At 49.7% G+C, this 14,130-nt stretch overlaps 1 protein-coding gene and 1 long non-coding RNA gene across 2 annotated transcripts in view; both read right to left on the bottom strand.

The window, feature by feature from the left end:
- Window positions 1-4,386: 4,386 nt before the first annotated feature.
- Window positions 4,387-6,793, bottom strand: LOC136943239 (uncharacterized). The gene is made up of 2 exons (XR_010876669.1): window positions 5,967-6,793; window positions 4,387-5,911 (listed from the first exon to the last, which is right to left on the bottom strand). It is a non-coding gene; the product is annotated as an uncharacterized lncRNA (long non-coding RNA).
- A 198-nt stretch (window positions 6,794-6,991) lies between these two features.
- Window positions 6,992-14,130, bottom strand: part of foxn2a (forkhead box N2a) — a 28,824-nt gene continuing 21,685 nt past the window's right edge. Inside the window, exons 4-6 of the mRNA XM_067235968.1 lie at window positions 10,406-10,455; window positions 9,056-9,124; window positions 6,992-8,423 (exon numbers count right to left, since the gene is read on the bottom strand). Of these exons, the coding sequence (XP_067092069.1) occupies window positions 8,017-8,423; window positions 9,056-9,124; window positions 10,406-10,455 (526 nt within the window). The 3' untranslated portion in view covers window positions 6,992-8,016. The remainder of the gene's footprint in view (window positions 8,424-9,055; window positions 9,125-10,405; window positions 10,456-14,130) is intronic.

Below are 14,130 nucleotides of genomic sequence, written 5' to 3'. Positions count from 1 at the left end.
GGAGAGACAGAGGGAGGAGGGGAGAGAAGAGGAGACAGAGGGAGGAGGGGGAAGAAGAGGAGAGGGAGGAGGGGGAGAGGAGAGACAGAGGGGAGGAGGGGGAGAGGAGAGACAGACGGAGGAGGGGGATAGAAGCGGAGAGACAGAGGGAGGAGGGGGAGAGAAGCGGAGAGGGAGGAGGGGGAGAGAAGAGACAGAGGGAGGAGGGGGAGAGAAGAGGAGAGGGAGGAGGGGGAGAGGAGAGACAGAGGGAGGAGGGGGAGAGAAGAGACAGAGGGAGGAGGAGGAGGGAAGAGGAGGACAGAGTGAGGAGGGAGAGAGAAGAGACAGAGGGAGGAGGGGGAGAGAAGAGGAGAGACAGAGGGAGGAGGGGAGAGAAGAGGAGAGACAGAGTGAGGAGGGAGAGAGGAGAGACAGAGGGAGGAGGGGAGAGAAGAGGAGAGACAGAGGGAGGAGGGGGAGAGAAGCAGAGAGGGAGGAGGGGGAGAGAAGAGACAGAGGGAGGAGGGGGAGAGAAGAGGAGAGGGAGGAGGGGGAGAGGAGAGACAGAGGGAGGAGGGGGAGAGAAGAGACAGAGGGAGGAGGAGAGAAGAGGAGGATAGAGTGAGGGGGGAGAGAGGAGAGACAGAGGGAGGAGGGGAGAGAAGAGGAGAGACAGAGTGAGGAGGGAGAGAGGAGAGACAGAGGGAGGAGGGGAGAGAAGAGGAGACAGAGGGAGGAGGGGGAAGAAGAGGAGAGGGAGGAGGGGGAGAGGAGAGACAGAGGGGAGGAGGGGGAGAGGAGAGACAGACGGAGGAGGGGGATAGAAGAGGAGAGACTGAGGGAGGAGGGGGAGAGGAGAGACAGAGGGAGGAGGGGGAGAGGAGAGACAGAGTGAGGAAGGGGAGAGAAGAGGAGACAGAGGGAGGAGGGAGAGAGGAGAGACAGAGAGAGGAGGGGGAGAGAAGAGGAGAGACAGAGGGAGGAGGGGGAGAGAAGAGGAGAGACAGGGAGGAGGGGGAGAGAAGAAGAGAGACAGGGAGGAGGGGGAGAGACCCAGGGAACCTGTCCTCCCTCCCCAACCAACACTAACCCAGTACTCCTAAACCCAGGGAAACCCCCTCCCCAAACATTAATTGTAAAACCCAACGTCCCAATGACAAGTGCAAAGTACTCGTCCACTAGCTTACACTAACGTTACATTTTTATAAATTAGCAGATGTTTGTATGCACAAAGAGTAGTGTAATTAATAGTAATAGTGCACAGTGCCTGTGATGCAGTCGATGATTAATATGCCAGTGAAACACACAAATACACATCACTTGAACTATAGATAGTGTACAATGCCCGTGATAAAATTGGTGGCACACACAAATTCCTGGAATTATAGATAGTACAGTACCCGTGATGACAGTTGACAGTGACAGTCAGTGGTTTTGGTACCTATATGTCTCAAATCACAATTGAAATTCTGTCATCTCTGAAGTTCTTGTTCAATCTCCACATCATCTATTCTAGCCACTTATGCGCATTATAAAAGCAATTTCTCATTATTTTAACCCTTTTGCTGCCTTCGGGTCACATGACCCAAAGGTTCATAACAAACCATCGTTGTGTTTACCAAATTTTACCCAATACAAAAATACATTTCTTTTAACCTTCGCAATGTGGGGGATCTGAGACAGCCAACAGTTAAAAGAAAATGCTTCACTTTGTTTTTGTATGCGGTAAAGTTGTCGCAATACGACGGTGGGTCACAATGACTGATGGGTCAGAATGACCCGAAGATAACACAAGGGTTAAACAAGTTGCCAATGCTCTGGTACATCCATGCAAATGATTATGCAGCCAAAGAGGTGTTTTCAATGTTTACATTAAGATTTGTATTTTTACCTTTGTGCTATGCAATGCTATAAAATAGTCTTGTATTTGCTGTGTCACATTCTCATAAATATGACACAACTGACCGAGACTAAATTCATACAAACATTGTTTCCTGTCGCTATATCCATGCCTAAGATGCCTGGGTAAATAAAGGTTAAATTTAAAAAAGTAAGAAATCGACCAAGGAGGCTAAAGTGGTAGGAATAGTGCCCATGTTATGGGCATTTGTGATTATAATGTCATAATGTTGATTTGATGTTGAGTTTTGTGCACATTTGTAATGTGCAGGTACTTTTGACATCAGTGAACACATTCATGTATGTAACAAAATCCACTGATCTATACTGAAAGTATCCACTTCATATTGTTGTTCTGTTATCTAGGCCAGCCTTTCATACATACAGGATAAAGAAAACCCTGTGAAAGCACATTAAATGTTATGCAGTCACCACTGAACTTATTGTAAATAAAATATCTCCAGTTCAATCATTGTAGTGTTTTCAGTATCTTCATTAAAAACCATCATTATAATATATCTAATCTTAATGTATACTAATATGTTTTCCACCCTAGCAGTACCAGTTGTTAATTCCATAACACATTAAGCTTCTATAAACACACACACTGCCAGTGGCTCCAGCTCTGTGTGGTTGCTTGGTAACTGTTGGCGTGGTGTGGTTGCTAAGGCGGTATGGGAGAGGGGGAAGGTGCAGCTCAGATTTCTAGTTGAATGAAGCCAAGTTAGTGAAGGGAGGAGGAAGGAGGCTGAGGAGGGAGGAGGCAGGGGAGGAAGGAGGCAGAGGAGGGAGGAGGCAGTGGAGGAAGGAGGCAGGGGAGGAAGGAGGCAGGGGAGGGAGGAGGCAGAGGAGGGAGGAGGCAGGGGAGGAAGGAGGCTGAGGAGGGAGGAGGCTGAGGAGGGAGGAGGCAGGGGAGGAAGGAGGCTGAGGAGGGAGGAGGCAGGGGAGGAAGGAGAATGAGGAGGGAGGAGGCAGGGGAGGAAGGAGGCTGAGGAGGGAGGAGGCAGGGGAGGAAGGAGGCTGAGGAGGGAGGAGGCAGGGGAGGAAGGAGGCTGAGGAGGGAGGAGGCAGGGGAGGAAGGAGGCAGGGGAGGGATGAGGCTGAGGAAGAAAGAGGCAGGGGATCAAAGAGGCTGAGGGAAGAGGCTGGGGAGGAGGCTAGGAAGGGAGGCTGGAACTGGGATTGAAGGCTTGAGGTTAAGGGTTGTCTTTACACAGGCCAGTGCTGGGTGAGACCTTCTCGTCCTCAAGTGTCAACCTCCACACTGACGACCTGGCAGGGGGCCCCCAAGGCCATCACAGGCCCGCCCACAGGAAGCAGACATCATGGCCCCGCCCACAGGAAGCAGACATCATGGCCCCGCCCACAGGAAGCAGACATCATGGCCCCACCCACAGGAAGCAGACATCATGGCCCCGCCCACAGGAAGCAGACATCATGGCTCCGCCCACAGGAAGCAGACATCATGGCTCCGCCCACAGGAAGCAGACATCATGGCCCCGCCCACAGGAAGCACACATCATGGCCCCGCCCACAGGAAGCAGACATCATGGCTCCGCCCACAGCCATCAATAATGGAGCAGCCTCCTACATGATGACAGACTGAATCAGTGCCTAAGAGGGAGGGAGGGGGAGGTTAGGAGAGATGGCTAGAAGGAGGGGGGGGGGGGGGGGAGGGGCAGGTTAGGAGAGATGGCTAGAAGGAGGGGGGGGGGGGAGGGGCAGGTTAGGAGAGATGGCTAGAAGGAGGGAGGGGCAGGTTAGGAGAGATGGCTAGAAGGAGGGGGGGGGAGGGAGGGGCAGGTTAGGAGAGATGGCTAGAAGGAGGGAGGGGCAGGTTAGGAGAGATGGCTAGAAGGAGGGGGGGGGAGGTTAGGAGAGATGGCTAGAAGGAGGGGGGGGGAGGGAGGGGCAGGTTAGGAGAGATGGCTAGAAGGAGGGAGGGGCAGGTTAGGAGAGATGGCTAGAAGGAGGGGGGGGGAGGTTAGGAGAGATGGCTAGAAGGAGGGGGGAGGGAGAGAGAGGGAGGGAGACGGATGTTTGTGGAAAGTGTGTTTTGCCCCCACCAGGTGGCAACGTTGATTCAAAGCGTGTCCTTGTTCGCGTTAGTCCTTTAGCCCTGGTGCATCCTGGGACACTGGAGGCTGTCCACTCCTTTAGCAGACACTATCTTTGAGTCACATTCAACTGCACATAGGAAGTACTGCAGAAGATCATGGATCAGAAGTGCAGAGTTCTATAGTATTTCGGTGGTCAGTGTCAAAGAACGGTCGGTTTTACCAGACAGTGCAAAGTAACCACATCTCAGCTACCAGGCTGAGAATGGACAACAAAGTAACACACTGTTACTTTGCTCTGCGGTACTTCCCATGTGGTCTGTTAGTTGCTTGGATGAAGTGTAAATTAATCAAATGTTAAAATGAAAATATTCATGTCTCATATTGAAACGTGTTACCGAAAAGCAACCACAGACACACAAAAAAAATTACACTGACAAAGCCAAGGTAAAACAAGACATTTTTATTTTGTAATACCATATATAATGCAATTGCATATCTTTGGCGAAAATAAACTTTATAAACATTTTATCAACAAAGGTTAGCATACAAAAACCAAAAGGTGTGTCTGCCAGAGAGCAGACAGCTGACGTGGATACATACTGGGCTGGCAGCTTCAGTTAGTCAAATGCAACAAAATGCTCTTTATAACCATAAGAATTAAAGAGAAAAAAAAGTATTTGGGGGAAAATCGCATAATGAATAAATCTTCAAGGACAGTTTTTAAACAAAGGATCACTGGGTGCTGTGTATGTGTGTGGGTGGGGGCAGCTAGCTGTTACCAGGGTTACCAGGGGCAGGGGGAAGTCCCAGACCCCCGCCATCCAAGTTTCATCTGTCACCATGGAGACAGATGTATGTAGCCCACACATGCGCAGCAGTGTTGGCAGTGCCACCATGACAGAGCTAGCTAGCATGGCAGAGTTGGCAGTGACACCATGACAGAGCTAGCTAGCATGGCAGAGTTGGCAGTGCCACCATGGAGACAGAGCTAGCTAGCATGGCAGTGTTGGCAGTGACACCATGACAGAGCTAGCTAGCATGGCAGAGTTGGCAGTGACACCATGACAGAGCTAGCTAGCATGGCAGTGTTGGCAGTGACACCATGACAGAGCTAGCTAGCATGGCAGAGTTGGCAGTGCCACCATGACAGAGCTAGCTAGCATGCCAGTGTTGGCAGTGCCACCATGACAGAGCTAGCTAGCATGGCAGTGTTGGAAGTGCCACCATGGAGACAGAGCTAGCTAGCATGGCAGAGTTGGCAGTGACACCATGACAGCGCTAGCTAGCATGCCAGTGTTGGCAGTGCCACCATGACAGAGCTAGCTAGCATGGCAGTGTTGGCAGTGCCACCATGGAGACAGAGCTAGCTAGCATGGCAGAGTTGGCAGTGCCACCATGACAGAGCTAGCTAGCATGGCAGTGTTGGCAGTGCCAATATGACAGAGCTAGCTAGCATGGCAGAGTTGGCAGTGACACCATGACAGAGCTAGCTAGCATGGCAGAGTTGGCAGTGACACCATGACATAGCTAGCTAGCATGGCAGAGTTGGCAGTGCCATGACAGAGCTAGCTAGCATGGCAGAGTTGGCAGTGCCATGACAGAGCTAGCTAGCATGGCAGAGTTGGCAGTGCCGTGACAGAGCTAGCTAGCATGGCAGAGTTGGCAGTGCCACCATGACATAGCTAGCTAACTAGCTAGCATGGCAGAGTCAGCAGTGCAACCATGACATGGTCTTCAGGATCAATACTCAAATCAATACTCTTCTATTCAGCCATTGAGCCAAACAAGGGAAACAGCAGGCAAACTTGGCAGTGGTGGTTAGATGGACCCGCTCTACAGTGACACCAGGCACTCTACACAGACACACACCAGCTGCTCTACAGAGACACCAGCTGCTCTACAGTGACACCAGGCGCTCTACACAGACACACATCACCCGCTCTACACACACACACACACAATCACCTGCTCTGCAGAGACACTAGCTGCTCTACAGAGACACCAGCTGCTCTACACACCAGCTACAACACTCCCAGTCACAGTGCTGGTGTCAGAGGGGAGCGTCAGCAGAGGGCCGTCAGCAGAGGGCCGTCAGCAGAGGGCCGTCAGCAGAGGGCCGTCAGCAGCTAACGCAAGACGCATTCAATAGTCTCATAAATTAAATATAAATAAGTCAATGATTACTGAACAATGTTTGTCTGATTCACAGCAGGGTAATACCAGTGTATGTTTGAATTCCTGTTGAAAACTAACAAGAACGTTATATACCCACTACAAAAAAAAACATCTTAATACACACAAAAGGGAAAATAACTTATTTAGTTATTAAGTCCAATTAAGTTATCAAACTTTTGCTTTTTGCTTTAATAATTTTACCTCAATGATTAGCATCTCCCTTGGGAATCCCCCAAAAATCATAATTTATCTCATCGTTAAACTTTCAAAGCATAGTTTCAGAGTATTTCACGGCTGTATTTGCAGCCTCAGCAAGTCCTGGCCTGTGAGTCACATGACAGGTCCTGGCCTGTGAGTCACATGGCAAGTTCTGGCCTGTGAGAATCACATGACAGGGTGACTTCCTGCCAGAGGAGGTTGTGAACACTGAGATGTTTCTGGAGGAAGAGCAGACGCAGCCTTTACACCGCTTACAGACTCACACCTGGCCTCAGCCTCCCTGACACACAATCTTGTTGCATGTTTCTTTCACAACTTGCCTCCACTTCCTGTTTCCTGTGAGTAATCAGCCTTCCAGCCTGAGGCCTGCCGCCTCAGAGCAGCCGGGTCATTTCCTGGTTGGTGAGGCCTCCTCCCTTTCTGTTTCCTGGTGTGAGCAGAGACAAAGAGACTAGATCCATCCCTCCCTCTGTCTCTCCCTCCCCTCTCTCCCCTTCCCTCTCAGTCTCCCTCCCTCCCCCCCCTCCCTTCTTCCTCTCCCTCCCTCCCTCCCCCCTCCCTCTCTCTCTCCCCCTCTCTCAGTCTCTCCCTCCCCTCTCTCCCTCTCCCTCCCTCCCCCTCCCTCTCCTTCTCCCTCCCTCTCGCATCCTCTCCCCTTCCATCACACTTTTTGTCTCTCTGTCCCCCTCACTCTCTTCCTCATCCTTTCTCTCCCTCCCCCCTCTCTTCCACTTGAACATGTGTTGGAGGATACTGCAACAGCACAGTTCTGGATCACCATGGTTACCACATCTGCCATGATTGGGCCATATTAGACACACCTCACTTTGGACAGTCAGGAACACCCAAGGGAGGCCAGGGCTGAGACTCAGAAAAGGGGCTGAGGCTGGGACCAGGGCTGAGGGAGGAACAAAGGCTAGGGCCAGGGCTGAGTCAGGAACAAAGGCTGGGGCCAGGGCTGAGTCAGGAACAGAGGCTAGGGCCAGGGCTGGGGCTAGGGCCAGGGCTGAGGCTGGGGCCAGGGCTGAGGCTGGGGCCAGGGCAGGTAAACACCTGGTTGTCTGGATGATCCAGATCCCAGCTCACTGTAAACACTTAAAACATGATACTTCATTCTGTCTCTACACTACACAGCAGTGCCCTCATCCCTGATCAACACCAGCGTTTAGAGGAACCCAGGTCAAGAAGGTTATTAAGGTCATGGATTCATTATTGCATCTCTGTAGGATACTCCTTAACCAAGGTCACGTCACAACAATTATCTTCTCCTTCTGCAGGGTGGAAGAAGAAGAGGAGGAGGGGGGGGTCCATTAGGAGGGGGGGGGTCCATTAGGGGTATGTTCGGTATGAGAGTTAGGGTGTCTGGAAAGATCATGCTCATTCTGAATACGTAGAGGAGGAGGAGGATGAGGAAGCATGCGTCTGCCACTCAGACGTTCCTCTGAATGCTGTCTCCTGGCCGACAGGGAGAGGTGTGGCGCTGGGGAGAAGACCCCTGGCTACTACAGTCTATGGCTTTGCTTCTCCTGAGCCAGTTGTTCTATTGCCATCTGTTGATTTGAACAGGAAATCCCCAAATTACAAAAGGGCTCAAAACATCCAATCAGAGACCAGAAGATGAAGAGGAGACAGAGGAGGCACACCAGGACACACGAGGGGTCAGGGGGGCAGAGACGCCACCTCATTTCCGGTTCAGTTTTTTGCTCTTGGCGGAGCATGTGGTGCCGTGCGTGTCGCTGCGGACGCCGGCCAGGTGCAGCAGGGATCCGGCCGCCTCCTTCAGCTCCTCGTCCAGGTCTGGACGCACCTCCCGCCTGGCGCGCTTCTCCGCCGGACGCTTAGCGGAGGAGCGGCGAGGAGGGAGGGAGCGGCCTCTCTCCTCCCACAGGTCAGAGTCCTCGTCGCTATGGAAACCCTCGCTGCCAGCGCGGCGCGTCCGCCCCCCTCCCTCCTCCAGGGAGGAGAGGGATGAGGAGGAGGAGGAGCAGCGCTGGAGGGCCAGGCTGCTGTAGTTGTGGTCTTGTTTGGGGTCGCTGCTCACCAGCACCAGGTCTGGTCTAGACAGGTCCAGAGGACCGTCAGAGTCACCTGAGGGAGGGAGAGAGAGGTGAGCAGAGGTAGACACACATATGGGAGGGTTAGGGTTACACAACCACACCAGCCTGTAAACACAAGGAGGATGAGGACAGGATGAGGAAGAGGGCAGAAGGACAGGATGAGGAAGAGGGCAGAAGGAGAGAAGGACAGGATGAGGAAGAGGGCAGAAGGAGAGAAGGACAGGATGAGGAAGAGGGCAGAAGGAGAGAAGGAGAGAAGGACAGGATGAGGAAAAGGGCAGAAGGAGAGAAGGACAGGATGAGAGGAAGTGAGACCGAAGCGGAGGAAGAGTGAGGGTGGTGAATGAAGGGAGACAGCGAGAAAGGTGGAGGAAGGGAGGGAGGTGGAGGCAGGTGATGGCAGGGAGGTGGAGGCGGGGAGGGAGGTGGAGGCAGGTGATGGCAGGGAGGTGGAGGCGGGGAGGGAGGTGGAGGCAGGTGATGGCAGGGAGGTGGAGGCGGGGAGGGAGGTGGAGGCAGGGAGGTGGAGGCGGGGAGGTGGAGGCGGGGAGGTGGAGGCGGGGAGGGAGGTGGAGGCAGGGAGGGAGAGAGGTTGAGGCAAGGAGAGAAAGAGGGAGGTGGAGGCAGGGAGGGAGGTGGGCATGGCATGGAGGCGTGTCTTACATGGCTCGTCTTGGTGGCCGGGGGCGGAGTTTAAGAGCATCATGGCGGTGGCTGCGTCAATGTCTGATTCTGTAGGAGGAGAGCACAGGCTGGTCACTGGGGGGGTCAGTGGTTACTGGGGGGGTCAGTGGTTACTGGGGGGGTCAGTGGTCACTGGGGGGGTCAGTGGTCACTGGGGGGGTCAGTGGTTACTGGGGGGGTCAGTGGTCACTGGGGGGGGGGGGGGGGTCAGTGGTCACTGGGGGGTGTCGGTGGTCACTGGGGGGGTCAGAGGTTAGTGGGGGTCGGGGGTTACTGGGGGGGGGGGGGGGGGGGTCGGGGGGGGGGATTACTGGGGGTCCTGACAGACTGAGAGGCCATGCTGCTGTCACCAGGATAAGATGACCTGGAGGAGAGAGTCTAACCCACCCCTCCCTCCCTCTCTCTCTAGTTCTGTACTACAGGGTCTGTACTAGAGGGTGTTTTAAATGGCCTGTACTAGAGAGGGTGCTACAGGGTCTGTACTAGAGGGTCTGTACCAGAGTCTGTACTAGAGGGTCTGTACCAGAGGGTCTGTACTAGAGGGTCTGTACCAGAGTCTGTCCTACAGGGTCTGTACCAGAGTCTGTACTAGAGTCTGTACTAGAGGGTCTGTACTAGAGAGGGTACTAAAGGGTCTGTACCAGAGTCTGTACTAGAGGGTCTGTACTAGAGTCTGTACTAGAGGGTCTGTACCAGAGTCTGTACTAGAGGGTCTGTACTAGAGGGTCTGTACTAGAGAGTGCACTGGAGGGTCTGTACTAGAGGGTCTGTACTAGAGGGTGTGTACTAGAGTGTCTGTGTACTAGAGGGTCTGTACCAGAGGCTGTACCAGAGGCTGTACCAGAGTGTACTAGAGGGCCTGTACTAGAGGGCCTGTACTAGAGGGCCTGTACTAGAGGGCCTGTACTAGAGGAGGGCAAGATCATCTAGATGGAGAGGATGGAGGACTTGGTGGGATGGAGGGGAGGGAAGTATGGGATGGAGGGATGGATGTGCAGTCAGCTGATCATGGTTGAAATGTACAGCAGCAAACATCAACATCACAGGGAGAGCTTCAGATCAGACTAAATATGTACTGATGATGTGTGTGTGGAATCATACCTGAGGTGGACCTTGTTTACACCAAACATTAGAAATGTTCTCTGGTTGATCAGAGAAGGACAAAGAGAGAGATGGATAGAAGAGTAGAAAGAGAGCAATGGATCGACAGATGGATCGAGAGATGCAGTAGAGCCAGAGATGGAGAGAGAGATTGAGTAGAGACAGAAAGAGAGAGTAGACAGAGAGTAGAGAGACAGAGTAGAGAGAGAGCTGGAGGAGATGACTCACCTTTGAGTGAGCAGCCTTGCAGGAAGAGGTGACGAGGAGGTGATGAGGCACTGTGGAGACAGGAGGGGAAAGATGATAAAGGAGGAGAGGAAGAGAGGAGCAGACAGGAGTTGAGGAAATAGAAGAGGAGGTGAGAGAGAGGAGGTGAAGAGAGAGGAGGGGAGGAGAATCAGTTTAGGATTGAGGTTAAATACAATCAATCAGTGTTAAATACAACTGTACAATGTAGTGTGGATAACAATCACTAAACTACACAGTGTTTCCCCTAGGTTTACAGCTTTGGGGAGGGGGGGGGCTTCTCTACCGATCATGTAGAGCGGGGGTTCCCAAACATTTCAGCCCACGACCCTTAAAGATCCTGTAAAGTGGACCTGGAAATGAGTTTTAAGTTCTCCACATCACAGAATAATGTGTTATTAACTACCCATCCAAATTCAAATGAAAAAATAACACAGACAAGTATGTTAAATTAGGCTTTGAAATCGTGAAAAAATCAGCAGTCTTCTCTGCTTGAGACTGGGGGGGCGTGTCGCTTGAAAGAGCTGAAGCTCCGCCCCTCGCTGCCTAGTGCCTACCTCCGACCCAGATAATGGACGTCGGAGAATAGCACGGATACGCGCTTCACACCGCAGTTGCGTTTTTGAGAAGTCGTATAGCTAACTTGTCAGTTAATTTAAGCCTGTTATTGTATTAGTCTATATTCTTGCTAATTTAAATTAAGTTAACTGGTGATCTTCGTTGTTTGTATTATTCCCCTGCTAGCTAAATTGCACGTCTGTTGATTCTATAGCGATTGCTGCCTTTGCTTACGTTTGCATTTTCGTTGCATTACTATGCAGAAATAGTTTTAATTAATAAATAGGTTTATTGTTATTATTTGCTACAGACTGCTTAGCCTATCAAGCTCAAATGAAGCAGACAGTGTACATGCTTTCGAGTACCTTAATCGAAGGCTACTGACCAACGTCAATTATTAATATGCAGCATTTATGCCATTTAGAACATACTTTATGAGTGGAAGGTCTCTCAGTAGCCTAACCGTATTGCTTTAGGGGAAATAGTAAGAAAATATGTGCAATATTACATTAGTTATTAAACTAGGCTATTACATTAACCTGGGGGGGGGGGGGGAAAGAACAGACTTATGTCGTTGTTGTAACATTCATTCATTCATTCTTCCACAAATGAAAACACTGATCAACCATAAAACAATCGTTATGAAAAATATGAAATATGATATATAAAACTGTACAAAACTGAATAAGGAACAACGGATTAAGGACACTCAATCGTCAGTGTCAGGACAGTTATCTCCCAGTTCCTCAGTTTCTTTTGTGTTGGCACAATTACAACAACGACATAAGTCTGTGCAACACAGTCCTGCAGAAAAACATGAACATCTGCCTGTCTTACAGGCACTTTTGCAGCCGCAGAGTATCACATGCAAAACACTGTCAGGGGCCGAATTTCTGTTATGTGCAAGGTCTCATCCTCTATTTGCCAAACATATCCATCCATGTTGACAAAAAGCAGTTACCTTATTGGTGTAGAACGATCACGTGTCGAACCGTGCCACGACTCGTTCTTTTTTTATGAGCTAAAGATTGTGAAAATGCCAGACTGTGGAGCGGGAATCATTTTCTAAAATACTTTGTGGTTCACCTTGCGGCCTATATGCAGCCATAGCGCTAGCTACTTTTGGAGGAGGGGAATTCAGTTTTTTCAAAATGTTACACTAACTGTTTATACCATACTGAAGAGGAGAACTATGGGATTTTTATGATGTGAATAAATATGTGATTAGGCAAATCATCCTTTTGAAAGGTGATTTCAGGCAGCAATTTTTTTTTTTACAAATATCTTCTCCGTCCACCATACCTCATAAGACAACTTAATTCTTAACTACTTTAATTACAAGATGGAGGAACACTTTGAGTAGATGGAATATCCACAAATGTGTGGGCAATGTAGAACAGAAGATAGATTAGAAATATAATATTTTGATTAAAAGTTATGACCATTTTAGTGATTAATACGAGCGCGTATCGCATTTTGGCCTTTATTTGAACTCAAAATAGTTTTTGAGTTTGTGTAAAATAAACATAGCCGTTTTTCAATTGGTTAAACCTTGTCTGCTGAAGGTGATGTCTTTTTTTCTCTTAATTTTTCAGCCCCACCCTAACGTTAGCCTGGTTTTCCATCGTTATTCTTCTCCCGGTGCTCCCGATGGCCAGTCCGCTACTGCGGGGCTGTGCCGCGGTGGTGGATTTTCAAGTCATATTATTTTACATTTTCGTGCTGTAAGGGGGTGCTGCAGCACCCTCATTGCCCCTAGTTCCCGCGGCCATGGGTATTCCCTCTCCACTGAAATCCAAAACTCAGCCAGTGTCTTGGCTGAGAACACTGCCTTTAACGTTCGGTCGCTTGACAGTTCAACTAATGCGTCCTCCTGCTTGGATGTCAGATGGTTTGCCGTACTTAGTGCATTGAAAATCAAAAGGCTGATGGCTTTTTGGGTGTGCTTTGCCTTCGGCAAGGGCACAACCTTTGTTCTCTCACATATATATTATTATTATTTTTATTTTTTTTGCCCCCCTAAAACTCAGTCAATATTTGGCCTACATAGACAACCTAGGTGTCAAAAGTTTCGTCTTGGTAGCGATTGAGTTGCTTCTATTGGGATTTACGTTCCGTTGCATGGTTTAAGTGGAAATTAAGTTTTTGTGGCGAAAAGTGAAGCTAACGGTGGCTAACTTGCTAGCCACAGTCAATGACGCTACTTACGTCACTAACGTCACGAAAACTCGCGTGACTACCTCTAGCAGAACGATAGTTTAGCAGCTCGTTAACTTCTGGGAGATAGCTAAGCTAACTGCTTTACTGCAAGGCAGCTGCAGAAACGCCACAAGCAAAGAGGCCAGGGTGATAACTATTTACTAATTTTACTTTGTGATATGACACACAATTGTGACGTGTAATGTACAATATAAGCTGATTTTATTAAGGAAGTACATCTACTTTCGGAAACAGTAGTCTACTATGTCACTGAAGTATTAGCATCATGACATTAGCCTCTGTTGCCCGGGCAACACATACTACAGTGGTCTATGATGCATCTGTTTTCAATCGTTAAAATAAACATTACTCACAAATACATTTTCGTTGTAGGATTTATTATTACATTACAAGTAAACGATTTGTGGGTGAAATTATCATTACCTGTGGTTTCAAACCAGTGTTGCTCACTGCAACGCTGTAGCCTAAGCGAGACACTACAAAAACATCTACACAGCTGTAGGAAGTCAAACGGCGACAGAACATGTTCGGCACTCCCCTTACTTAAACCAAAAGTCTATCTAACTACTAACCTGAACTTCATTGCCACAGCCTAAACGTTGTCAATCTGTTCATGAAAATAATTCATTTCAGCCTAAACCGTACAACGGAACGTTAAATCCAATTCAACCAACGCAATCGCTACCAAGACGAACACAGCAGTAGTCTACTACTATAGTACTGTACCGTAGTAGTACAATTTACCGGGGCAACTTCTCCACACAGGGCTATATCGCATTTTGCGTTGTTACTGACAATGATCGCTACCAGTGAGCTTTTTATGAATGAGCGATTTTCCACTAAATAAATGTCAAGCTTATTTACGTTTTGGGGGGCATATTTTCAGTTAGCAGATGGTACTGTTTGAATCGCGATTCCATCTTCTACTG

The sequence above is a fragment of the Osmerus mordax genome, chromosome 5, assembly GCF_038355195.1.
Source record: "Osmerus mordax isolate fOsmMor3 chromosome 5, fOsmMor3.pri, whole genome shotgun sequence".
In the NCBI taxonomy this organism is placed as follows: domain Eukaryota; kingdom Metazoa; phylum Chordata; class Actinopteri; order Osmeriformes; family Osmeridae; genus Osmerus; species Osmerus mordax.
The sequence above is the reverse complement of the archived record's forward strand: the minus strand, read 5'-3'. Positions and strand labels throughout refer to the sequence as shown.